This window comes from Oryzias melastigma, linkage group LG6, assembly GCF_002922805.2.
Source record: "Oryzias melastigma strain HK-1 linkage group LG6, ASM292280v2, whole genome shotgun sequence".
In the NCBI taxonomy this organism is placed as follows: domain Eukaryota; kingdom Metazoa; phylum Chordata; class Actinopteri; order Beloniformes; family Adrianichthyidae; genus Oryzias; species Oryzias melastigma.
Genome location: NC_050517.1, coordinates 26,430,439 through 26,458,400, shown reverse-complemented (window position 1 = coordinate 26,458,400; position 27,962 = coordinate 26,430,439). Strand labels below are relative to the sequence as shown.

The 27,962-nt window shown below is 37.6% G+C and overlaps 1 protein-coding gene across 4 annotated transcripts in view; it reads left to right on the top strand.

The window, feature by feature from the left end:
- Positions 1-27,962, top strand: part of hydin (HYDIN axonemal central pair apparatus protein) — a 77,894-nt gene that overhangs the window by 12,885 nt on the left and 37,047 nt on the right. For all 4 annotated transcript variants that reach the window (XM_024282698.2, XM_036212494.1, XM_036212493.1 and 1 more), the window contains 19 exons: positions 5,001-5,202; positions 5,387-5,576; positions 5,854-5,953; positions 8,096-8,214; positions 8,406-8,629; positions 8,796-8,863; positions 8,950-9,182; positions 9,892-9,992; positions 12,951-13,086; positions 14,267-14,431; positions 14,543-14,695; positions 17,025-17,263; positions 17,357-17,645; positions 17,750-17,893; positions 18,626-18,769; positions 19,246-19,338; positions 20,155-20,375; positions 25,881-26,022; positions 27,075-27,284. In XM_024282698.2, the coding sequence (XP_024138466.1) occupies positions 5,001-5,202; positions 5,387-5,576; positions 5,854-5,953; positions 8,096-8,214; positions 8,406-8,629; positions 8,796-8,863; positions 8,950-9,182; positions 9,892-9,992; positions 12,951-13,086; positions 14,267-14,431; positions 14,543-14,695; positions 17,025-17,263; positions 17,357-17,645; positions 17,750-17,893; positions 18,626-18,769; positions 19,246-19,338; positions 20,155-20,375; positions 25,881-26,022; positions 27,075-27,284 (3,173 nt within the window). The remainder of the gene's footprint in view (positions 1-5,000; positions 5,203-5,386; positions 5,577-5,853; positions 5,954-8,095; positions 8,215-8,405; positions 8,630-8,795; positions 8,864-8,949; positions 9,183-9,891; positions 9,993-12,950; positions 13,087-14,266; positions 14,432-14,542; positions 14,696-17,024; positions 17,264-17,356; positions 17,646-17,749; positions 17,894-18,625; positions 18,770-19,245; positions 19,339-20,154; positions 20,376-25,880; positions 26,023-27,074; positions 27,285-27,962) is intronic.

Sequence of the window (27,962 nt, the reverse complement as noted above, 5' to 3'; positions counted from 1 at the left end):
AGTTTCAGCCCTGCACACAGCGTAGACTGCAGGCTGACTTGGAGCCTGCTGTGTCAGTTTGTACATGACAGATTACAGTTTTTGTCTTGCTGTCAGATTAAAAAGAGCTCGCTTGTTTTCTTGCATTTGTATGGCACCCGGCAGCAGCCCCCCCACACACACCCTCACTGTCACCGCTGTTGGTTTAAAGCAAAAGATGGAAAGCTCTTGGGAAGCTCTGAGGCATCTGCTTTGACAGGACTGCAGCTCCAAGGGGACTGCAGAGCTGCAGCTTCCTTTTGAAGAAACATGGAGACCAACACACACATGTTCAAATGCAAACAGTCCCACACAGCCGTTCTGCACTCTCTACAGTAATCACAGGTACCAGAGAGAGTTAAAGTGTGCATTCATATAGAAAAGAAGGCAAATGAATACCAGTGTGGGCGGACAGCTGTGATGAAAATGGTGAAATAAGCTGCAGCTCTCCCTGTCTGTCACTTGTTGTCATCACATCCGGATGCTCTGAGATAATTGCTTTTCTCCCAGGATCCCATTCCTTTTGGTCTCTCGCTCATTTCCTCCCATCAGTCCATCTCATCTTTTTTATTTTCTTCATTTGATTATATTTCAGAGTTGATTTTCAGTCTCTGTGACTAAAAGCAAAAAAAAAAAAAAGTTTTCTGTGTAAATTGAATTCCAGCTGTAACATCAATAAAATTTCTAGAAAGTGTAATAACTGTGGGAAACCCATATTGACGTGAACGCTGTACCTGCCTGCATTTGTCACATTTTAGTTAACAGTCTTTAAAGTTGAGTAAGTCACATTGAAAGTTTTTTTTTTGTGTGTTCTAGGGAAACTTTCATGTTACTCTGAAATGAGGCCCCAATTAATCACTTCCTCTCACTTGTATTAAAGCCCAGCCAAAGATGGATTAAAAGCTTTCCTGTCTAGTCCTCAACAAGCAAGACTTGAAAACTAATGGGATGGGCCATCTTTTAAAAATTCAACAGTTTTGCCTATTATTGGGAGAGATGACTGTGTTGGATTTGGATGATTGATCGGTGGGTTTTAACTCTGATCTTTGTTTTAAAAAAGTCAGCTGGATATCGCTTTTGGAGTCTCAGTTCTTTTTAAGTTTCTTCATTTTTTAACAAAGCTGTGTTACTTCCAAAAAAATCTAAGAAACCATTTAAGACAAGTTGAATGAAAAATGTAATTCAAGAGCAAAGCTGAATTAAACTTCTTAATTGTAAAGTTTTTAAAAGATGTGTCACTAATAGATTTAGCATGTCTTTAAAAAGGGAACCAGTGTTACTCTACTCCAAACTCTGTATCAGTGTTGAAAAAAAAAGGTTCCTGTTCATCATCCTCTCAGGGCACAGGTCAAATTCACAAAACAAGTGTTAGTTAATTGTACTAATACTTTGAAAAATAATTGACCAAAGAGGCTATATGGACAAAATGCAAAACATTATGTACTTTATGCCATAAAACGCTGCAGCTTTAAAAGGATTGTAATTAAAATAAATATTTTAGTTGCTCATGAGATCGCCAAAAACAACATTGTTGGTTTAGTTTCTGAGAAAATAGGTTCTTTGTGAGTTTATAAATTTTAAATAATGTAATATTTATTAAATGTCTGCAGATATATTTTATTCAATAGGATTGCATGTGCTTCAATACTGAAAACACCAAAGTGTATGTAGAAAAAGTCAAGAAACTCTCAAAAAATATGATTAAAACTCTAGACATTTATTTTTTTAGATTTTGCAGTTTTGTTGAATTACTGTCTCAAATAGTAAAAAAAAAAACTGTTGACATGACCTTTGGCTTTTACTTTTTGTTTTTATTCGCCAATTCGGCTATTTTGCAAGTTTTTCATATCCCCCACAAAATTAGCAGAATAATTAGCTCTATAACCTTTAACACTGAATGAACCATTTGGACCAGTTTTTTAATTGACCAGAACCCAGTGAGGGCTACAAAGTCCCTCTTCACTGTTAAGAAAAAATAAACTTTATTTACAGTTCCTATGACCATTAAAAAAATCATTTATAAAAGTGGCTTTTAAATATTACAATAATTGGATCATAACAGTGTTATATTTATATATATGTATATATATAATAAATGTAATTTGTTTTAATTTTACAGCAGCACATACAAGTTCATTTCAAAATAAAATGCTTTATGTGTCAAATAAATCCTCCTGCTGCAGCAGATTTTATTGAATTAAAAATGCAAGAAAGTCAAATGAGGAATTTTTGGACTTTGGTGCACTTTAATTTTTCTCCTACTATTGAATATACACTATTACCAACAGTATTGGCTCACAAATTCCAAATGATCAGAATCAGGTGATTTAATCACTTGGCCTGGCCACAGCTGTATATAATCAAGCACTCAGACATGCAGACTGTTTTTAATAAACATTTGTGAAAGAGAGTACATGAAAACATTGGTTTAGGATCCACTCTTGTTTTCTTACTTTTCCTCTGTACATCAACTAGGCACAGTAGAAAAGAAGATTATGCTTTAAGTCATGAACCAATCTGGTATGTTAAACCTTTTACCTTCATGTGGCTCAATTGTTTGACATGGTAAAAATCTAAATATAATGACAAGACTTAATTAACTAAGACTGCAAACCCGCTATTGAGTCACATTATTAATGTTTTTCTTCAAACCCCAAGAGCTGCAAAGGAGAGATGAAAGAACCACATCCAACTCTGGAACATGGTCAATGATCATTGTTTTTTAAGAACCGCTTCACATAACAACAGCTGTCTGGAATGTGCAATTACCAGAGCATGGAGTGTCATAACACCTCTGGGAATCAACCTGTAACACAGCAACCAGAAAAACACACATTGGTCAATTTCGTTGTAATTTTGAAATGTTTGTTTAAAAGCGTGTTTCTTTTTTTTTTTTTTGTATTTGTCATGTTCAGCTTTAATGTCCCAAGAAGTTAGGTTAGTACTTTTCTATCAGTCTGGGCCTCTCACGGTGAGAAACTTCAAAGCCTTCACATTACGTGTCAGCAGTTCCATTACTTAAACTTCACTCACAGTAGGTAACACGTGGTCTGTTTAAACCCGAGGGACTCAATTGGATAGAGAAAATGTGAGAAAGAAGTAATTGATGGCAAACATCCATGGTTGTTTTGGCTTTGAAAAAACAGTGAAATACAAAGAAAAAAAACCTTTTGGGCTCACTGAGCTGAGCTGCACTCAAACAAGAAAAGCCACCATGTCTCTGATCTGTTTTTATTTCTAGTCATTTTATTGACCCACTTTTCTGTGCCTGCCCAACTCTGGAACTATCTTGTATCAGTGATTTGACTCACCAAAAAGGTCAATAGAACACTATTATTTAGAGACCATATCAAGGTCAGGGCTTGAATTAAGAGTTTTGCTTATATTGGTTTAAAAATGAGAAAGTATTCACTTTTTGTATCCTGAGATGTTTTTTTTTTTTTTTGTTCTTTTTAGATAGAATTTTGTTTCCATACAGGTAAACAAATATGAGCAATCTAAGCAGAAGTGGAGAGTTCCTGCAGGGCAAAGCTTCAGTTCTTCTGATTTGACTGTAAACAAAAACGTGTCTCATTTGCATGTGCCCTTATTCTTAGTGGCTTTGTTCAAAACCATGTTTTGCATCTTTTTCTTGCCTCTGGTTCCTGCTGCTCTCAATCTCTCTGTTGGAGTGGGCCCATTTGGAGGTGCTACCACAGTGTTGTTGTCCCTGTGTCATCTTTTAATTACCGAGCAGCTTCTGCAAAGTTTCAACCTTTAAAGTAGAAGGGCTAAATTCCCAAACTTTGACTGTTAGATTCCACAGTCTGTCCGCAGCATGAAGCCACAGACTGTCAGGCAATAACTCTTAGGTTGAGGAACTTATTGTAAAAATGATTTACTACAGTAAAATATTACTTTATGTTTTAGCAAAGTGGCATAATACATCCATGTTATGTTATTAGTACTATTTTATTAATTGCATGCTTAGTAACTCTTGCATTTCAACTGATTTACTGTCAAAAAAGTGATTACTGAAAGCATCAAAACAGGCATTATGGATAAGTAAATACAATAAACATAATCTTAATTTTTGCTTGTAGTCAGTCACTTTAAGGCTTTTTGATTATTTTTTTGTTAACTTCAATTTATAAACTGAATTTTCTGTTTGGTGTCATAGTTCCAAACATTTATTTTTTTGGAATTTAGTTTAGTGCTTTTTATGTAAGTAACTGTCTGTTTTAATATTACAGGATGGATAGATACATTTGAATACACTAATAATAGGCAGCATGTAGTTATAGACTCTCTGAGGTATATAGGCTTTATGTTCTCTATGGTCTTTGGTTTTCTATTTTTAAAGAAAATTGTCTTATATTTCATTGTTAAGGTTTAAACCAAAAGAGTCGGACCAGGAGCAGATGAGAGAGATGCTTTGGTAATTTGCGTCAAAAGAGAAAGAAATTGTATGGACTTTGGATGAAAACTTGATTTAATTTTGATTCAAAATTAATATACATTTTAAAACAGAACAATTTGAAAATTTTCTTTCAAAACCAATAATTTTGTTCTCATTTTAGTGCTAATTGCACCAATGGGTGGAAAAATGCTAACTTAAAGAAATGCTGCATTCATGTGGTGTCGGAAAAATGCCAGTCTGACTCAGAAAACACATGAACATTTAAAAAAAACAAAAAGTCTTTCAACACCACATGAATGCAGAATCATTTTTTTGCACCTAAACATAGGTCAGTGTTTTTGTAGTGCACCATCTATGGGGAAACACCTGAAATACCAGGGGAAAAAATGCAATAATTAGGATTATGGATATAATTTATTTTAGTTTGGCTCGATTAAACAGTTTAACTGGTCTAAACTGACCTGAGGGTTGTTGGTCATTTTTAAGTTAAAAATGATGTAATGAGGGAAACTGCAAGTGCTGGAAACAGCGTGTGACCCACATTAAGAATACTCCTGAACTTCTATTTTGACCTTCTGCTCAGGTGAAGATGTGTTCATCAGTCTGTGTGGATCCTGTGAGGAACTGAACATCCACCTGGAGCCTGAGTGTGTCACCCTGAAGAGCACTTACATCAGCCTGACAAACGTCCACACAGTAACGCTGACCAACAGCAGTGACACTACTCTGCAGTACTGTTGGACCATGTGGCCCAGCCTGGAAGTGGAGGAGCAGAGCTCACAGAGGTATACATGCAGATTCAAAGCATTTTTGATTAAAGAAGCTTGGACTGCAAAAACTCCCCATTTGTTTTTTCTCATGCTTGTATCAGACAGGACACCCTGCTGTGTTGTGATTCCATTTATCTATTTATTTAATTTAATCAAAGCATGCCAGAAATAGCTCAGGCTTCTATCACCTCTTCTCTAGGAAAAACTCAGCGCTCCTGCAGGAGGAGGAGGAGGAGGCAGAGGGCCGGGGGCTTTTCAAATTTGAGTCTGGTTCCAGTGCGGCCCACCACTTCTCGGTGCCGTCCGGAGCCCTGGAGGAGAATGACAGCCAAACTGAAGAGGACCATCTCTTAGGCTTTTCATTCGGCTGCATTACCGTGAATCCTTTGGTGTGTTCATCGTTTACAGTTTTTTTAAACATATAATAAAATTAAATGTAAAAAATGTATTAATTTTATAAGATTAATGTAGACAATTTAAAAGTGGACTAATCAAATGAATGGATCTCTTGATCTATAAAGAAATCTCTTATCAATGATGTCAAGTATGACCATGTCCTGTCTTCACATCACTAACCTATAAACATCTTTGAGATTATTTTATTATTTTAACATGTTTAACATTATTTGTTTTATCAAACTACAATAAACTGTTTTTGTGGTTCAGAAAGGTGAGATATGGCCGAACACCACTGCACAGTTCAGCATCATCTTTAAACCAGAGGAGGCCAAACTCTACCACCACACCGTGTACTGTGATGTGACAGGTCAGTGTCGAGTCAGAAGTGACATACACACTTTTACAGTTAAAAAATGGAAATTAATAAATATATATAATGAAAATATGTATCTGATTTTGGGCAAGAGCTATCTATGGAGTTTTGATCCTGTATGCTGTCTCTGAACATCAGTTCATTTTTTGGCTAACTTTTTGGCTAACTTGGTTCTTCATAGTGAGAAAAACTGTTTTCAACCTCTTGCACAAATTGGCCTTTTCCAGCATCCGGCCTTCCCTGCTGCAAATCAATGTCTTTGGTTTTCTCATAAACGGTCTTCCTTCACCCTGAGGGTTACTGGTCCACGCTCAAGCCAGGCAACAAACTGTGTGTGGTTGTTAAAAGACTCATCATCATGCAGTTTGCCTCTTTTACTTCACAATTCAATCTAATCAAAAATTGATTGGTTCACTTAAACACTACCAACTAACCACTTTAGCACTTTTTTGGTCTAATATTTTGTTTTGAAAGTAGTACAGAGAAAGCTTAGATGTATCCTGTGGACATGGAGGAAGCCTGTGTCACACCATGCACTTATGGTGTCCTTATCCCATCCCGGTGAAAAGTGAAGAGCCGTTGATGAATTTGCATGTGTCCTAAATGTGAGTCTTTGGAGCCGGAGAGAAGATTTACATTAATTTCCATGTTTTCCAAAGCAGGTAATGTCCTGACCCACATCTGTGACTGGACCTCTGTTCCCACCCTCCTGGTTTTCCTAAAAGCGAAATAAACCAATTAAAAAAGCCTTCATGGTTTTTATTTTTCAAAAAGGAGATTTGTGGTAGTTTATTGCTGAAAAATTTGATGTTGTGATGGACAGTGGAACAGTCTGAGGGAGGAACCGAGTAAAAACGTTTCTTTGGTGATTTCCAAGAATAGACTGGAAAAAACAAAAGATGCACATTAAAAAAAAAATTTATGATGCGAGGTGTATTTTAATCACTTAATTTACAATATAATATTTTAGATAATTTTTAAAATATTGTTTTACATAATTAATCCTTGTTTTTTTTTTTCTCACCAATCACTTCCTTTTACATTTTAATTGTTTGATATTTTACATTGAAATTTCTAGTATTGGGTTTAACTGTAATTAATTCAAATACATCAATTTAAAATAACATTGTGGATTTTATACCCTTTAATAATTGCAATGATTCATGTTTTTTTTATGCCATAGCTGTTATTTACACACTCCTTTCTCAGCTCACTTTGATTCCCAGAAAAGAACCACATTTCTTTTCATGTACCGTATTTTCTGGACTATAAGCCGCACCTGTATATAAGTCGCATCTGCTCAATTTAAAAAAAAGAAGAAAAAAAAAGAAATACAAGCCACACTGGGCTATAAGCCGCAGATATCTATGTTGAAAAATGTGATATTTACTGCATGTAGAGAACAATTTTGTATTTTGAATGTACATGTATGTACCTGCTTTCTCCAGCATCTCAGCATAGATTCATTAATGCTAAGCTTGTGTAGAGCAGTGCGGTTTCCTTCCTAGATAGCAAGCTCCATGGCCTTCTACTTAAAATGTGCACCACACAAACTTCTTTGTGGGATTTAGATGATGAAGAATTGAGGATTTGAAAATAATTACCAGTTAGTAATTTGTCATGAGTGTTCTATCTGTTAAAGAAAAAGTAGCATTGGCTATTCTGATTTACATATATTTTTTGTCTCTTGTTTTTGATTCTATTTCCGGTTAGAGCTCCCCTAACAGTGGAAGAAAAATCCACACAATAGCCGCACCTTTGTATAAGCCGCATGGTTCAAAACCTAGGAAAAAAGTAGCGGCTTATAGTCCAGAAAATACGGTATTTATTTTTGTCTTATTTTAAAATTCTGTGTTTATGATTTTATATGTGTGTATGAATATGTTTTTGTGACTAAATAAGTACTTATGTATGTATGTTGGTTATAGGGGTCTTGCAAAGCACATAAAAAACTGCTTTTTTGAATAAAGGGAAACCTGAAAGCTTTCCTCATATAGGCATAATACTTTTCACCAATTAATTGTGTTTCGTTATATCAATATGGGTTGTTGCTTACTTTTATATTTGTTTTCCTTCTTTTAAGTGAAAACACAGTTTTGAATTTATCATAGTTGTCCGTCTGTTGTATTTTTCTAGGCTGTGAATCGAATCTACCACTTACAATCGTAGGGGAAGGTCTCGGACCTGAACTGGAACTCAGCTATAGCCTGATGGACATGAACAATGTTTTTATCAGTGACAAAGACCATTATGAGGTAATACTTCTTTCCCTAGAAAAATACTATTGGTTCACCAAAATGTATCTACTTGGGATAACTTTCTTTTCCAATGACCAAAAATCTAAGATAACACAAAAACATTTCCAAATCCGTACTTCTACAGAGCCCATTCAGTGTTATAAAGTGAACAGACACTCATGGGAGAAAAACATCTTCTTTTTCTTTAGGTGCAGATGTCAAATGTAGGGTTCATTGAAGCTGTCTTCAGGTTTTCAGTGCCTGACACCACATTCGGACGCTGCTTCTCCATTTGTCCGGAGGAAGGTGTTGTTCCTCCTGGAGCCTGCCAGAACGTGGATGTCATCTTCCAGAGCAGCAACTTGGGAACTTTCTCAGAGGACTTGCTGCTAAATGTAGAAGGACAGCCTCACCCTCTTACCTTGACCTTCAGGTGAGCTTAGCCTTTAGGTGCATCAACATAAGTAAAGGATCAGCTGAAACAGCTGTGACATTGTTCAAACATCCACACCTTGTGCCTCACATAATATTTCATATGTGCAGTCCCTGGACTTTGTCTTTTGCCTTTTTTACATTCATATCTTCTTGTTTTCTTTCAGGGGTTGTGTTATTGGACCAACATTCCACTTCAGTGTGTTTGAGCTGAATTTTGGAGACGTAGCTTTTGGTGAGTTAGAATTCTCATTCCCACATGAAAAGGCTTGTATGGCAAAATTCAACATTTTTTCTCCTTTTTAATTACTTTCTTTCCAGGTTTCCCGGCTACATCAACATGTACCCTTTTCAACACATCCTTTGTGCCAATGGATTTCTACCTTCGTGTCCTGGGGGACGGGTCAGGCCCTCCGAGTGTAAGCAGCGCCTGCCAAGTGTCCGATTCGTCACGTAAGAACTGGAAAGACTCCGCTGCTCGTGTCCGGCCGGTGGAGTTTACTGTCATCCCTGCTGGTGGCTCTGTGCGCGCCATGTCTGAAGTCAACATTAAGGTACAATTTACACAAACAGCTATTAAGATTAACCACAAATTAGTGTGAAACCTAGCAAAAACATGTTATCAAAATCAAAGGCAACAGAAAGCAGAGACCTGTAGAGACTGTGTTAAAGAAATAATCCCATAAAAGAATGGACACGTTATTTCTAAACCTTATATTTTGTCAGAATGAAGCACATGTTGTAACAATTTATTAAACGTATACAAATTTTTTTTGCTTCTAGGATTTTCTCTTAGTTGCTCCTGAATGAAAACAGTTACCACAGTTTTATTATTGTGTTTCCAAAGAAATGTTTGTCAATTTTTATTTTTTGACATGATCACAGAGCCTATGAACAGCTTCTTAGTTTGAATGCTTCATTGTAGTTTTTTAAAAATGTATTTTAGGTTATCTGTCTGGAAACTAAGGTGTTGTGCGTCCTATAGAGACGTTCCAATTGGAATTGGATTATTTTGTGCATAACTTGGCTTGATACTGTCTGTTTTCTGAAAATTATCCATGAAGATATGTAGGATCTATTCAAAGTTTCAATATTACTATTTTACAATAATTCCCATTTGTGCTTTTTGTTAATTAGGTAAGTTAACAAAGTCCACATACCTACAGTGACACTCACTAATCCTCCCCAGAACAGAGTAGCACATACAGCACAAACTTCATTCTGCATCATATGACAGTGTCATGTGTTTGTCTCACTGAACAGGTGACGCTTTGTTCGAACACGGTGAAGGTTTACCGACTGGCTCTGGTGGTGGATGTTCTAGGTGTTGGAGAGGAAGTCATGACTCTGCCCATCAATGCCAGGTTGGACACAAAAGAGAACTTGAACTTAAAGGGTAACCAAACAGGGAAGTTGGAGGCTGACTCCACCCACAGCCAAAATTTGAAAATCCAGTCAGAGGGGCGGGGCTGGAGAACAGGACTGTTATCATTACTAGAGCTGCAGATCATGATGTGGGACTTCTGAAATGACGTGGCACTTAAATGTTTATATAATGAAACTCAACTAGAATACCTCGTTTTAACCTGTGGGGGCAGCACATAGACAGTTTTTGAGCATAATATCCAGAAGATATCCAGTTTTAAAAAGCAGCAACTGAAATGGGCGGGGCATAGTGTCCCTGCTCCGCTCAATTCTGATGCCTCTATTAGCAGACGAATGGAAACATTAACGTCTTCATTTTCCTTGCCTGAGCTGCCATCTGGGTCAAAACTATACAGCTCGATAGCTCTGATGTTGCTCACAGTTGTTGCTCCACTAATTTTAGGTTGGCGTTGTGAGGGGCTTTAAGATAATGGGACAAAGTTTAAACAAAGGGATAATGTGATATCAGCGGAGCCTTACTTCTGCGCCAACAGCCTCGCCCACAACTCAGAAGCGAGTTTCTAATGAACTTTTGCCACGCTGCACAAATGTAAATGTAAATATAATTTATAATATAAATACAGTAGATCAAATATGATAGGAGTGGGACTTTAAACATGCTTAAATGCAACTCTATTTTTCTTTCTTTCCCTCAAAATGCATGAAAACAAAGTGTGCACATGAGGATTATTGGGTCAGTCTTTCACTTGATCTGTCTGTCATGCACCAGACCTTATTCTTGCTGAATCAAGAGAAAGCCACAGCTCAGGAGAAAGAGCAGTCGATGTGTCCTTGTCCATAATGCCAAACCCTCTGTTTTCCCTGATGTGTGACGCATCAGCACTTTATAGGCTAATTAGTGGATGTATATGTTTGAGAAGTTCAGTGTAAATGTGACTTATGGTGTATAATAATACGTGGAGCAATCTTGGACACTGGAGAGAAACTACTGAAGGCAGCACTTTTTTCAAAAGAGTGTTAAGAATATAAATAATGTTTTGAATAATGATTGTTAAAAGTGAGTAGTCATGTCACCTATTAGTTTACTTTAAGCCATTATAAAGGCAGTTGTTAACACATACCTAGAATGGGTTCTTTTGTCGGGTAATTTGATACAGAACCCAAATGCAGAAGGCTGGGTTTGTAGAATTTTGTTCATGAATAAACATAAAATTGACATGGTAAACAAAACTTAAACATGATATGACTATAAAACGATGACAACAGTTGACCTTACAAAGATAAATTGTAAACCAGACTCTTAACCTCTATATTTTCAACCATGAAAAAATTCTTACAGCGATGGCTATCTTCTAGCCTTCAGGAGCTGCATCTGAATGACGGTGTTTTTACCTACTCTTCTGTCTGTTTATAGCCCAGTTTAATGGCTTGCTGTCCCGCATTAGTCCAAGGAGAAAAAAATAAAAACAATAATAATAATGTCTTGATACAAATAAGTAAACCATTATAACGTCCATGAGAAGAACGACTAGATTCTCAGCCATGTTTGTTTTGAACAGAACGTCTTCTCTTAGAAGACAGCCGCAAATACTGATACTTAAACCTACAGTGCCCTCTAGTGGTTGTTAGGGGGAAACAACCGCTAAAAGGCAACTGATTGTTAGTGGAGAAGATAACATATACATTAGCCTATTAATGTCTAAAAAGTCACAAATAAGGTGCTCCTGAGTATAAGTCACACCCCTGGCCAATCTATGAAAAAATACAGCGACTTAAAGTCCAGAAAATACGGTACTAAAGACTTTGACCCTCCTCTTTTTTTAACACACAAACATATTTATGTGTGATATATTAAGTAAAGTAACATTAAATAAGCTTGTTCTTAACACTAAAATGTATCCACAGAGTTAAGGAACAACCAAACTGACAATGTGTTTATTTTTGTAGTACTGTTTTACACTGAAACACAGGGAGGCTACTTTGCTTGCAGTGGCTCCAGTTTTATCTGGCTTCAATCTTTTTGTTTTTGGCTAATATTCTCTGGTGCCACCTTTGTTGGAACATAAAGTGTGATCAGTGCTTTTAAGATGATAGATAGAATTTATTTTGGACTTGTAGTCCTATCCATCATATAAAACCTTGGACAAATGCAATACAATAAAAGATTTAGTGCCTGGAGTAGACAAGATGAAATCATTGAAAGTGTTATTGAAAAAGACAAGAATAAAAAGGCAGAAATAACCAAAAAAATGACTATAAGAAGTAATTAAAATTGCATACATCTTTTTTAAAGGACAGATAAAAAAGACACCTCTTCCAATATTTCCACAAATCAGATGAAAAGTCTATGGCACTAAATATGATATCACTAATGGATGAAATAAGAGCGTTTTCTGATAGAATTAATCTATAGGTAAGCTTAAATATGTAGGTGCATAGTCAAGCTTGTAGCGTGTTAATTCTGGAACAAAGAAACTTTTCACTTGTACTTGTCCACTTTGTTTTTTTTAAAAACACTCTTAGTGCATCGCTACATCCCCTAATGCTGTTTGCCCAAAGATAAGCTGTGTACAGAAGAGTACAGAATGCATTAAATGGAACCACCTTAACTTCTTCCGTGCATGAGCCAAACTTCTGTAAGAAAGTGTTGGCTTGGCCATTTGCTACTCCACGTTGTCTGTAGATATCGACATCACCTGACATGTCCTCTGGTATTATATGCCCAAGATATTTTACATTATCACAACACTTAAGCACAGAATCTGACAGGGAATGACTAAACATAATATCAAACAAGTCATGATGTATTGGTTCCTTATTTAATTACTTCTTTGTAAATCAATGTCTAAAAACTGAACTTCATGAACATCAGTGCAACAGAGAATCAAATCTTTTCTTCTTTCTGTTTCTAATTAACATGTTCTTCTCTTCTATAGATGTGTTGTGCCTGAAGTTTTTGTAGAGCCTCCAGTTCTGGACTTCCAAAGATGCTTCCTCCGTCACACGTACAAACAACAAATAGTACTGACTAACCCCGGTCATCTACCTGCCTGCTATGGGATTCTAGACCAGGTGAAGTTACTACCCTCAACAGAGTTATGACATCTATATGAGAAAGTCCATTTTTGTATCAGCAGTTGCATCTGAAAAACAAACTTAATTATAAAAAACTGAAAAACAACTAAGCATTTTTAGAGGAAAGAATTGGTGAGAAAAAATCTAAAATTTGGAATGAAATCATAAGAAAATACACAACAGCTACTAACCTAACCTAGATGAGGTTACACAAAAGAGAATCTTAAAAGCCAACAACTGATTAAGATTTGAATATATAGACAAGATCATTCTAAAAAAATATCTAAACAAAACCAAACTTTGTAAAAAAAAAAAAAAATCAGATCTTTAACTTTTAAGTTTCCCCTTTAAGTTTCAATTTTTAAACAAAAAGGTTACTGGCTTTGTGTAATTTATTGTTAAGTTAATTTAAAATGAACAAATTTAACTGACTATAATTTTTTTTAATGGATTTGCTTTATGGATTGACTATCACATCCTGTGTCTACTTCTGCAAAATCCACATCAGGGAGGGAATCTGAATTTGTTGCAAGAGTGAAAAGAAAAGTTTAAATTACTTCTCCTTAAATCTTAGATTTTTATTTTACTGGAATCCATTTGTGCCCAACGTGAAAGAAGAGTGAGATAGTCAGACAGGTGATGAGCAAGCTGTTATTATGAGAAACCTGCACAGGATAAAGGGAAAGAAGACATTTGTACTGTATGCGATCACATTTTCATTAAAACGACAATGCAGAGAGACAATATTGGCTTCAGGAAAGCTCTAGCTTGGAGGAGCTTCACTGTGTCTACCAAGAAGATTGAAAAACATTCCAACAAAAGGTCCATTGGGTTTGTAGGATTAATTCCACAATACTGCTGCCAAATTGCTTAATTAATTTTTAAGTTCAGGGTCTGAGATGTTATGCCTGCAGGACATTTGCACGATATTCAGAAAGTATATCATGTCTTAAATCTTATACATTTTTTGTAAATTCATAAAAAACATGAGGCGGGAACAACCTTGATGATCTGAACAGTTTTCAAGATTTTCTGTTTTTTTTTTTTTTTAAACTATGATATAAAATAATTGTACATACTATATTCCCGAAAGGTGAAGAAGACTATATTGCCGTCTAAGAGTTAACGTAAGGAACAGTCTTTTTTCTTATACAAATAGTTTTTTTTTTGTTTTCAGAAGCTTGAAGAAGACTCCTCAGTGTTTTCTAGCACCCCTGCACCCAGAGGACTGATTCTCCCAGGCAGCTCAGTAGAGCTCCCTGTCCTCCTGCAGGCTCAGGCTGTCGGGCAGCTGCATCACACTCTGCGTATTGCCATTTTTGGCAGTCAACATCAACCACTGGTTAGTAAATTCAATTTATGTACGTGAAGTTCAGACAGCACACCTGACTTAGGATGCAGAACTGATGGGCAAATTGTGGATTTCTGTTCCTCCTTTTTTCCTGGATTTTAGGAGGTGCTACTGTCATGCTTTGGGCAGGGACCTGTGGTGCATCTTCAAAACACACAGATCCACTTTGGTAGAATTGCAGTTCTGAAAGATGTTGCTAGACCGCTGCAACTATTTAACCAGTCTCCCATTCCAGCCCACTTCACTGTTCAAATGGTAAGAACACAAAGACTCAGATACATTGATAAAAGGCTGCAGGCAAACTATAAAAAAAATAATAGCAAAAAATTAAAAGTAAACTTTATAAATACAACAAAGAAATAACAAAACTTACACAAATCTCTCTTGCCATCTGCCAAATCTCTTGCATTCACCTGCTTATTTTTCATTAAAACTGTCTGTTTTCTTCTCCTTCTGCCACTAGCTCACCTCACTCTGGTTGGATATGTGATTAATGCTTTGTTAGCCCAGAGTAATTAGTTATCGGTTCAATTTTAATCTTTCCCCAAGAGGTTTACCCTCCTCAGACTGGGGACTCTTTGCCATTTTAAACCAGTCAGATGGTGACATTTTGTCAGTGCAGAAATGGAGAAGAGAAACAACTTTAAAAACTGATTAGATGAAGAATGAAGTTCTATATTCTGTGTTTGATGTGAAATGTTATTGTCAGTCAGCATCTGTACGGTTTACAGAAAAATTTAGATTTGAGAGAAAATGTATGTCTTTAAATTATATGTTTTTAGTATTTTCAGTTGTCCCAACTTTCACTAATTAGGTGAAAAAAATGCTATATTCAATGGTTGATTTTAGATTAATTGAAGCCAATAACATTGCAAAACTACAGAAAAGTCTGTTTTTTGGCAAATGTGTTCATCTAAGAGATGTGGCCAAACCCTCAGCTTCAATGTTCATATTCTTTGTATTGATATGTCACTTAAGTCAGTGAAAAAGAAATATGAAATTCTACAAAAACTGAATGTTTGTCCTTATAAGTCAGTGTTACCTGGTATCTACTGAGGAAAAACTTGCAACTGAAATCATTCGCCAGTGCACACACACAAATTAAAATGCACAGGGGCAAGCCTTGGGTAATGTGCGTGACCCTGCACTCTCCTCTGAAGCAGTGTCGAGGGAAGGAGTTTCTTTCCTGCATTCTCAGGCGTCGATCGATGCCGATTCTCCTAGAATTACGTTGCATCTTCCAGACAAAGAGCCACATCAGTCGAACAGCTGACAGGGGATTATGGGAGTTTTGCACAAGGCATTCACGCTGAGCTGTTGTTAAAGTGTTCGTATTCTAGCCAAGAAAAATATCCTCTCTATCAGAGCAGGAAAGGAGTGTAGAGTTGTACGGGTGAAGTTTTATCTATAAAGAGATAATTCTGTTATCTTTCAATGAGTGAAAGTTAACATGCAAGCACATATAAAAGGGAAAGAAGACAGTAATGTCTGGCCACACAGGATAGATTTAGATAATTACAGACCGTATTGCTGTGTATGATGGAGCGCAGAGCCTGTGCTTGAGTTCTGAACTATTCTGACTTGTGCTGCATTCAATCAATGCTAATCAAGCTGAGGGATGCTGCGGGTTCAATGTAATCATTGAGATTCTGCACCTCTTACTCATCACCCTGGGGAACCAACCCCCCTCTCTCTTTTTTTTGACCCCGCCCACTCCCAGACTGCCTCCTCGAGCTCCTTCTCACGATCACACAAACCGCAGGGCAGAGATCGGTGACTCTCAGAGTCGATCGCTGTTTAAGTGCCGAGTTTAAAGATGATAATGAAACAAAACGGTAGAATCGTTTTTGTTCCTTTTCCAGCTCAGTGCTACAACAAAGATGTCAGCTGCCGTGTTTCGGGCATTTCTCCGTATATCAGCGCACTACTGTGTTGTTCTACAGGCTTCACTGCTTCTACGGAAAGCTCATTTTCAGAATCCCATTTAAAAGTTTATGTTCCAGCCATCCATCAGCCCAAATGCCGTATAGAACATTGATTGTGATCCGGACCACTGCTTGGTCAGATGTATATACAGCACAGGGAGCACAGTAAAGACTGAAGTGGAGAGATGAACAGTAGATTTACTTGTGTTTTTCTACTCAAACTGAAGTTTAGTCAAAGCGATGTGATCCACAAAGCAGCAAAAATAAGAACGTTTTTTTAAATGTTCGAAGAAATTATTGAAATGGTTCACAGATCTTAACTCTGCATGTCTAAAGATCCCACTCAACACATTACCCTGCACATATTATTGATACATTCTATCTTAGTTATGGCAGACATAGAGCCACGGGTCTGCCTCTGCCTCTTACATCTGATGTTGCACAGAAGTTTGATGTGATTATGTTGTCATTGGATACACGCTTGAACCCTCAAAGTCCAACTATAGCTGCAGTCTCAGGGCTTGTGCAGTACAGTTTAAGGAAAGTGCCTCCTCAAGGAAGTGTTTTAATGCATCACATTTCAGCCAAGCCAGGATCTACTGGAACACCCCTGTGTGCAACAAAAACTTATCTGAACTTTTGTCCTTGTGTTCACTCAGAACCATAGAGGGTCATTTTGGAGGGTTGAACCCAGTGAGGGTGAAGTGCCAGCAGAGAGCCAGGTGGTGCTAAAGGTGGTGGCTCACCTGAAGGACACTCTTCAGTTCCAGGACAAGTTGAAAGTGTCTATCCGGGACAGTCAGACTCTGATTGTCAGCGTGTCAGCCACAGGCACTGGCACCACGATTGTCAGCGACAAGCCGTTAGGTCCGAACCTCGACCTAGGCACGTTCTTCAGGTAGAGAATGTGGCAGTCTAGTTGTTCTGTTTAAAAACTGTTGTTCTTACAATCAAATTCATGTGGTAATGTTTCCCCATTACATCTTGCCAGTCATGGGTTGTACCAGTACCACTTCAAGTTGACCAACCAAGGTCAGCGGGTTCATCGAATGTACTGGAAGATTGACAGCACCCTTCCCTCTAAAAGACACAAAGAAAAGAGCTTACCGGAGAGATCCTTCCTGCCCCCCATCTCACCTGCCAGGCAGAGAGATACTCATGGGTCTTCACTCCCTTCCAGCAGAGAGAAACCAACGTTTAGCCTTAGCCCGTCTCGTGTTGAGCTTTTTCCTGGCTGCTCAGCTGACATGGTACTGACAGCAACCTCAGACTTCCCCCAGGTGATGTAGCTGTCTTGAATGTATTCACCGGAATAAAAAAAAGGTCTAAGTTTCTTAACTACAGCTTTTGTGTGAATATGGAATGTATCTTCTTGTCTTCTCAGGTTGTGCGTGAGCGTCTGGTGTGCCATGGGATTATTGGTCGACAGGGCTCTCAGGAGACCATCATGACTGTGGATCTTTCCTGTCGTTTTGTGGCCCCCATTCTGAGTATTTCAGCAAAGAAGTTGGATTTCTTTATAAAGAAGGTAGGTCCTTAATAAAATTGGCATGATTGAGGTGTGTTATTGTGCCTAGGGATGTACTGTATTCAGACTGGAGACATTTGAGCCCCGTTTCCACCGAGCTGTTCGTTACGGAATTTTGAGCGTTTCCTATGCAAAATGGACCCATTAAATAGTACCGAACCATACCTCTTGAGGGCCCCACATCCGTTGTGCTTCTATTTTACTTTTGTAGATTCTGTTTTAGCTTCTATGACTGGTTGGATCCACCTAATTGTGACAGTGGTAAAACACTGTTTAGGGGAACATCTAAAAAACAACAGAGATTGTGGCGCTCTGACCCACAGTAACCTGACCCTGATTTCACCATAGGTGAGATCGTTGTTGAAACTGTGATTATGCTCACTGTGATAGTAACAGCACTTTAAGACATTGAGTAAATGTACTTAGAGTTGGGAATAATAGTCTGAAGAAGCTGGCTTCTGCAAATTTATGACCAAATGTCCAATTAAAATCCTACATAGACACAATAATAATAGATGTTTTGCCTTTGTAGAGTTCATCTACATCACCTGGATAAATGGAACCTTCATAGTCATGTTTAAGTCTATTTTCCCATGTTTTTTGCCTTTACAAACAAGCCAAATCTTCACAGCTTCTGTACTTTCACCTAGCTTTTCTTTTTCAGTATCAGAAGAGTTAGATGAATCTACCTGATTTATAAAAGAAGATGTCTCTACTTTATTTAACTTGTAGGTCAAAGGGGAGAAGCTGCTGCCTCTTTTTGAGAAGCTGCTCCTGAAGAATGTGTCGTCTTTGTCTTTGTCCGTTGAGCTCAGACTTGCAGAACCTTTCTTTCTGTGTGACGCCTCTGGAGAGCAAAGCTCAGCCACAAGAAAGGTGAATTTCTACTCATTGAAAGTTTCCTTTGAGACATTTATTAAGGTTAAAATAGGAGTCGAGTAACACTAAGTGAATGTCACTGTTCTGTCATCACAGAATTCTTCATGTGAGGTGTCTGTTTTTCCCTTATCAATGCAAAGTCTTTATGGAGTTTTTATTGATAAGGCTTTTAGTTTACAATTTCATTTTGTTTTGTTTAGTAATTTGCATGCTGAAGCAGTTTTGCACCATGTTTTTCATTAGACTTTGAGAACAGTTTATTCAGATGGAGCATTTGAATACATTTTAAATGTATAACCCTTATTTACTTTAAAGTCATCACTTTTTAAGGAGTTATTGATTTATATAGTGACTATGATCCCTAATTGACCTGTTTTGATGTTTTGGATTTCATGCACTTTGGGATGATTGCTGTGATTTAACTTGGAATTTACAGAAAATAAACTAAACTGAATTTTGTTTTTTTTGTCCAGTCATTGCTGCTGGGTGATGGGAAACAGGCCGAATTATGGGTCTGTTTCAATCCAAGTTTCTGTCAGGATCGACAATCACGTGTTGTGGATGAGGTAAGTGTCGTTCCTTGATGAACGAGGTTTGAAACTAATGCCTCGTTTCCACTGAGCAGGACCGACTGGTACCATAGAAAAATGGAACGGACCCATTAGGGTCGAGATTCTTTCGTCACACGATGTAACCCAATGATTGGCAAAAAAAGGTTTTACAACAAAAGCAAGCATCCGACCAGCGTTTTTCCCAACTCAACATCCAAACTGAAAATGTTGTCCTCTTTTCAGCTGTGTTCTTTTTCGCCCCCCACAATCTTCTCTCAAATAGAATGTAATGTACAGAATTCGTTACATACACTATTCCCCCTTCTTTGCAGGGATTGGGGACCAGAATCCAAAAATACAGAGAACCCCCGAAACCCCTGTTTCCGATAGTGCCTTATAAAACATTTATTGAAGAACGTTGGAGAATTGCTCAACATAAAGAGTTTTTTTTTTTTTTTATTCAAAACAAAATTCAGAGCAAAGGACTGTTATTCAGTGTAGAGGCCAACTTCTTCGATAATGAACATCTGCTCTGGAATATAATTATCCTCTGCAGTTATCTTTGTAATTTTCTGTCTGTTTCTGAGTCAGCTGATGCAGCTTCTCTTTCGCTGTAGTCGCACCATTTTGATGCATAGCTACATCATCGGTCTACACCCCGCATATGCATTGACGGTCCAACGCTCAATGGAAACGCTCACTTGAATTGCCCGGACTATTCTTAACCAGCCAAGAGGAGACTTGTCTGGTCCGAACCGCTCAGTGGAAACGAGGCATAACAGTGAACGTGACAGCATACATCACATTTTTTTATTTATTTATTTTTATCAGTATCTTGACATAATGTACTCGGGACATCCTCAACAAGATGTGGTGGAGCTGCATGCAGAGGTCCACTTCCCCAACCTCCACTTCTCCTCCACCATGGTGGATTTTGGTTGTGTGTTCAACGGCACAGAGAGTCACAAAGTGCTCACTGTCACCAACTGTTCTCTGATGCCTGTTTCGTATCGCTGGGCTTTTCTGGACAGCAACAGACATCCAAAGATCAGGTACCTTTACACTAGTTCTCATTTCAACTCTACATGACACAGCTTAGCTGTCACAAGAGTGAAGTGGCTGCAGAGTGTATGATGACATTTGATGTAAATAGAGCATAGATGCAATAGTAAAGCAGTTCTTTGTGTGAACTTATGTGGGAAAGGTGTTTTGCATATTTACAGTCATGTAAAAGCATGAGGGTTAGATCATAAACCTCCATTAAGAAAAAAAGCAAGAAGAGTGAATCTAAAAATTACACAAACTGACTAAAAGTATTATTTTTTTCTTCTGAAATATATGTTTTTCTTAAAATGTGAAACAAAATTTAAATGAATATATATATATATATATATATATAATTTAGTTATTTCTCTGTCAACTGCCTCACCCTCCACCCATCCTGCATGTTTTACATGTTTCTCTGCTCCAGCACACCTAATTCAAATGACGGTGCTCTTATCAGTCTCCTGCAGAGCTCAATGAAGAGCTCACCAGTCAGAACAGCAATTGATAGTTGCTTTCTATCAGAGCCAGTATTGATTCTGGTTAGTTTTCTTACCTCAGGTTATTGAAGCTAATTGGTTTAACTTTACAGATGGAGATTTGTTGAGTTATTTATTCTATCACAATAGAACATAAACATGAATTATATATAACTAATTCCAGAAGCTTTTCTACTGACGAATGAAATCTACGTCTCTGTAAGTGACTGGTTGTAGAGAAGATTTGTGAATTTTTGTTTCATTTCTTATTAATTAATTAGTATTCAGTGTAGGAAGCTGTTAAAGTGGTGCATCTAAGTCTGAAACCTTAGTGCATTTAAAGAATACAAACCTGAGATATTTGAAGTATTAGTTTTTCCAAACTTCTAAATCATTAGAAGGGCCACATTTCCACAACCTGCTTAAAACTTTTTTTAAAGACAAGATTAACTGGATTAAGGTCAGTCAGTATGAAATGGCTCAAATTCACAACAGAAATGAACATCTAGTCTGATTTTACAGAACTTTTGCCACTGGTCACATTGAATATCCAAAACAAATCGACTGGTGGGTTAATTCTCTGACTTCCACCTTATGATTTTGTGCTTAAGAAAATTGTCAACCACTCAGCTGCTTTTAGGCCTTTCAATGGAAACATTTTTTTCACTCTGATGAAGGTGGTTAAAAAATGTAGCTGTTTTTGTGTTTTCTCTGAAGATCTTGTTTTATGTACATAAACTTAATTTTCAGCATCAACACTTATTTTCTCCAAAATCTCTTTCTGCAAATTGTTTGGCATTCCCTTTTTATATATCTTTAGTGTCTGAAGGTTTTTTTTTAATAGATTTTTACCTTTTAAAGACAATCATCACTGCATAAAAGAAAACCATGTTGTACCACATTTTTTCCCCACGTGGGGGCTGGTACTCTTTTGTAAAGTTTTCTTGTTTTTTGCTCTAAAAGCCAGTGGTGGTTTAGGTTTGGGTTTTTCTTGCTCTGCCCCTTAAATTTAGCTAATTTTTAAGTCTTCTTTCTTTGCAGAAGTAACAGTTTAGCTGACATACCCCTGCTGGAACGTATTTATACATGTTCACCAACAGGCTGAAACCCATTAATAGGTGAATATAATCTTTCTCCTTCAGGAAAAGTAATGATGGATGTAGATCAATATTAAATCAGACTACACATTTAACCTTTTGGTTTGCATTATTCATCTCTGTGAACAAATTTGTCAAGAAGTTAAAGAAAAGTAAAAAAAAAAAAAAAAAAAAAAAAAAAAAAAATCAAATGAAGCAGTTGATTCTTAGTGTTGTAGTCGTACACAACTGAAGGGTGTTTATTATTTTATTATGTGCCGTCAGACATGCTGTTACTGACCTGCAGGAAAAACAACATTGGAATACTGAGTAGGCAAAGCTCAGGGACAAGAGCAGCGAGGCTCTCTGCCATGCATTAAAGCTGCCCACTGGGAAGCTTCAGTACAGTGGCTATACATTTAACCCGGAGAATTGAAAGCCAGATCCATTATAAATTCTCCCGGGACGACACATTTACTGATTGTGTGCTTTATAAACTTTGCTGTGTTTCTCATTCGCGTCTTCGCTTTGGCTCGTCTGAATGAACCGTGAATACTCCGGCCGTCTGACCATGGCCTTGAACCAAATAACAGCAATAGCTCTGCAGGATTTATCACCCTCAATCAGCTTTTTTCTCAGACTCTTTGGTGCTTTTTCCTTTTTTTTTCTGTCTCTCTCGTCTTTCTGATTCCAGGCTTTTACCCTGCTTATGTGTCCTTTTTCCTTTTCCTCTCTTTCCTCTCTCTGCGCTTCCCTGCTGGTGCTTCTGCTTTCTGTCTAATCCCAATCAACCTCCTCTCCATCTTCAGCCTCTCCCACTTAGATTGTGACCTCTTTTAACAATCTCCCTCATAGGCCGTCATGCTAATTAAATGGAGACCTCACCCTGTGTTCACATAGCCCCTCTAAAGTCTCCTTCTGTCGCGCAAAATCTTCACTATCTGGCTTTGTTCAGCTAATTACATCCCTATTGTTAATTACACCAAAATCCTTGGAGATGGGGTTTTCTGTAAAGTAATCTCTTTTTTTGTTGCATTTGTAGATAGTGGTAAAGAGCACATGTAGATACCGTGAGGACTCTCCTTCAGCACCACATCATTCTAGCTTTGTGATTACAATTATATTGATGGATCTGTGAGTGAAAAATCCACAGATGCCTCGGAGTATAAAGCTAAAACCAGAGGGAGGAATTCATCTGAAAACAAAGACTTTCCCTCAGCAATCTGCTCACACTCTTTAATACAGTGTCGCATAGCCTGTTGGGAAAATTCAAACTCCAAGACGGAAATAAACTGAGTGTAATGATCAAAGTCATATTTGATCATAAGTTCAACATCTCAAAAATATGTAAACACTGACCCTTGACCCTGAAGTTATCTCACTTTTCTATTTGAATAAAATTAAATAAATTGAATGTACCCTTTTAGATAATATTTTACCCATTTTTTTTTTCGGGGGAACAGACAAACTGTCTGGCTAGCATGTCCCCGACTTTTGCCTGACAATAGCTGGATAGGCTCCAGCATCCAATCCAAACAAGACCAAGTAGGTTCAGAAATAGATAGATGGAGGTTCTTTTTCTTGTTTGTTGAGTTCTGATTTCTTCTTCTGTCAATGATTCATGATAATATTCACACTTGGGCTCTGCTTTTAATTAACACAGCTGCTTTTCATCTGTCCCATATGTCGTAGAACCACATAAAATACTAATTTCCTCGTATCTCTTCTTCCTGGAAATCATCATTGAGTAAAGAAGATCTGATGGAAGGATTTCTTGTGGATTTAGGGAAGGGAGATTTCTTGGATTTAGAGAATTATTCATTCATGTCTACGTCAGTCTGTCAGACCAAACTGCCTTTCCAAAGGCGGGTACGGTAAGGTAATCTGTGACAACTTGGTCAGTCTGATAGTGGTAAAAGTAATGATGTTTTACAAGGAATAATTACATTTAACTCATTTTATTGTATTTCAAACTAAAGCTTTTATGATACAAAATTAAACCTTTTAAAAAAGGGTTTTAGATAGGGCTGGTTTGATAAAATCTATTAATTAATTTAAATCGATCTAAGCTTAATAAATTATTAATTGATCCATGAAAATAGAGATCGATATATTACGTAAAGCTTAAGTAGCTTGATGTTGACGTTTGATGGAATTTCCCATAGGACGGCTAATGCTTGGTTGACATAAACATTCATTGCTGACTAAATGAACAACTTTATAAACTCACAGGCATGAATTTTCCAAACTATTTTAAAGAAACGTTTTTTCAAAGTAACCATTTGCCATCTAAAACACCATTATTTTGTTCATTCTTTGCTTAGTCTTCTTGAAAAAAAGTGTACTTCCGTAGTGCAAGCTCCACCTAGTGGCCAAACTGAAGCACCCTCCAAGAGAAGCAGAACAATGTTCACAATGTTAATGATCTGAACAACTTTGTTGGAGCTTCTCTTTTTGAGAAACCATGTACTGTATGCTATTAACAATCTCATTATTTCAGTATTACATTTTACAGTTTGTGAACTGTATCAGATTAGTAAAAAAGTATTCAAAGCATATATAAATTACTATTGTATTTCTAAATAAATGTGTCTAAATGTATAAAATAAAAATGTAATTGACTCAAATTGAGAGGATAGACAGAATCAAAGAAAAAATAAATAAATAATCAGAATCGAATTGATTCAGGCTCTGCTGGAACCAATCAAATCAATTCTGGAAGTTATTATCAATACCCAGGCCTAGTTTTGGTCAAGGTTTGACTCTCCATGTTTTTGTGCAGTCATTAACTTTTTCTGTATTTACTCATTGTTGCTAAGATTTCACATATTCATCAATAATACATCTGAAAAGTTGCATCAGAAGGAAGTGGTAAATTGGATTTATACTTCATCAAACATACTTCCTCTGCTTGTGTTTTGCTTTGCACACAAACTGGACTGCAGCAGGATTTCTACCCAGCCTCCCACTTGTACTTGTTTCTCACCACCCATCTATCTTTTGATGGACTGCTGGAAATGGGATGTTTGTGGTTCAGCAATCTTTGAACACAAGAAAACACAGTCTCACTCGCTGTGAGCACGAAGAAAAGATGGGAGAGAGAGACGGATATGAAAATGTCAGAAAAGGGCTATTTTGGTTTTGTGTGAAACTCCTGCAGAGTCATCGGGTGCCGCCTCACCATCTGTTCCTCTGTTCGCACATCACTGAGTTTTAAAGTCTTCCGTGGAGGACGCATTTTAAAAAGCAATCCACCCCAGAATACTTTAACCTTCAGGGTTTGATTTCTCTTCTTTCACTTGGCGCCCGGCTCAGGCTCATTCGCTGAAACAGCATTCCTCTCTACGATCATACAGCAGTGCCCCCTGCTGGTTTATTTTCAAACCTCACTGTGAGCTGGTGTGACAGGACTGTCACAGCTCTAGATCCTGCACCCACAGCCCAGTGTTTCAGCCCAGCGTTTTCCTGTCCAGTTTGGAGATGGCTTCACTCATTAAATCTCTCTCATTCGCTTTCATGTTCATTCAGCACTTCACTGCAATCTATCCTGACCTGTTTCCTGCTGCTTGCCTATTAAAATTCCTCTTAATTATAGAACACTCTGTTTAATTAACTTGATGGATGCAGCCAGTGTGATTCCATAGGGAAAGAAAGAGGGGAGAAGAGAAGGAAAATTAGAGTCCAAGTTCTTTGGGGTGTTGAAGACGTTTTATGCTTTGGTTGGGTGTGGATTATGCATGAATGATGGTTTGGATTCACAATAGAGGCTTATGATTTCCTCTTGGTTACATTTGGTCTGCATGCCTCACTGACCCCTTTAATTTGTTTACTTTCATTACATTGAAAGATTCGATTTTTTTTATCTTGTCACTGTTGCAGGATCTCTCCCAGATGGCATTCTTTCTGACTGTATGAAATGATTTTAACTGAAATGATTCTTTATTTGACGTTTACACAGAAAGTCTGAGATTGCAGATGAAAGGAAGTGGAGGAAGAGCTCATCTCCAGGCCTCCTTCCTGCTCTTTCTCCTTCTCCTCAAAGCCCCGGGCCTGATAAAGAGGAGCAGAGGAGTGAGCTGCACCCTGTGTGTCTGGAAGAGGTAGGCAAACAAATCAGGGCTTCCCTGAGAAACCCCAGCAGGCAGCCAGTAGCTAATGGGCAAGGTTTTCCCTGTGTCTGTGATACATTAGTGTCACTGTGGTGGTAAACACACATTCACGCACCACACCTGTGCACGTCTGTCAGGTATACACGTCTGAGATTATTTGTCTAGTCAGAGTAATTAACAATCAAACCATGTTTTGAAATTACAAATTATTTCAGTGAAAATGACTCTAAAAAATCATCTGCTTCCTTCCTTTTTGTTGTAGGAAACTGATTACACTGATTACTTTTAAGATTGATTTTTATTTTTACCAATAAAAAAGAAAAAATGTAATGATGCTAAAACAAATCATGTACAAATTCCATCACAAACATGACCCTTGATCTTTGCTAATGGCGCCACCTTGAGTCAAAAAATGTGTTCTTTGGTTCTCCCCTTTGTTTCCAATTAGCCATTCCATCTCAGGAATGTGGGTGTCTCACCTGGAGGATACAAATGTGAAATGAGTCCTGCAATACTCAGACAGATGAGTGGCGGAACATTTCAAAGAAAAAAGATTTTTAAGTCCAGTTGCTTTGATTCAACTTCAAGTCTATGCCACCTGGATGAATGAGAACCTTCACTAAAGTCATTGCTAAAGCAAAACTCATCCATCAAACACTTAATCCAACAAAAAGTAAATTTATTGAAAACCTTCATGTCACTTAAATGGCAGTGAGTTTAAAAAGATACAAGTTTTACTATTTTACATCTTACAACTTTAAAATACACACTATTATTGGTCAATTGACTCAGGAGTTCATACCAAAAAACACATTAATGTCTTTAAATGTTAACATAGTGAGCATGAAAGTGCATTGTTCGAAATTAAATAATATAGTGGCCTTGTAAACATCACTTCAACAGAAGCTGCAATTTTAGATTATATTGTGATGTCACTGGTGAGGGTTTCGGATGCAAAATCTTGTTTTTTGGGTTCTACTTGCAGGAAATGCCTTGCAAAAATATAAAAAGCCATCTCACACTTTTATTTTTTTCCTTTTCAGGTTTTCGACATCCTGCCGATGTTTGGTGATTTGCAACCTGGAGACGAGCAATTTGTCACATTCTCCTTCTTCGGCCATAAGAACATCAGCAGAGAGGTGGTGGCTCAGTGCCGCGTCAAAGATGGGCCGACGTATGAAATCCAGCTCAGAGGGGAAGCCTCAGAGATCCGATACAGCCTAGATTCCACCTGCTTTGACTTTGGTCTGCTGGTAAGTGCCCATGTTTCTTCATACCAATGGACTTTGGCATTTATGTTTATTTAGGGATGTCAATTCCCACCTCTGAGACAGATTCAATGTGCATCTTGATTTGCTACAAGATAATGAAGCTCTCTTTTGATACTGTTCCAATTTATTTCTGCTGCTAGCAATTCTTTATTGATCTGACAACAATTTGACTTTATATGAGGCAATTTGGTTTGATTTACAAGGTGATTTAAAACAATTCAATACATTAGAAGGACTTTTCAAGACCACATTTGGTTCTTACACCATGGAAGACAACTACAACTGTGTCTGCAAATATTTTTTTAGTTGTTTTCTTACAGCATCTGCTTAATAATTCTTTACCATAAGATAACACAAACTATTTTCTCAGGATTCAATGTAATGAAAGCACAATTTATCTTGAGATCAAGTACTCGGTCTCAAGATCTTATTTTAATAATGGGTTATCTGAAGAAAAAAAGAAAATTAAAGCCGCAAGCGGCGTTGGATGGCCCGCAGTCGCTACCCGCCCTCACCCTCGCCGGCCTTACCCTCGCCGCCCTCTCCATCGCCGCCCTCTCCCTCGCCGCCCTCTCCCTCGCAGCCATCTCCCTCGCCGCCCGCTCATACGTACCAACGCCGCACTCGCTGCCCGCCCCTACGCACCATCGCTGCCCTTGA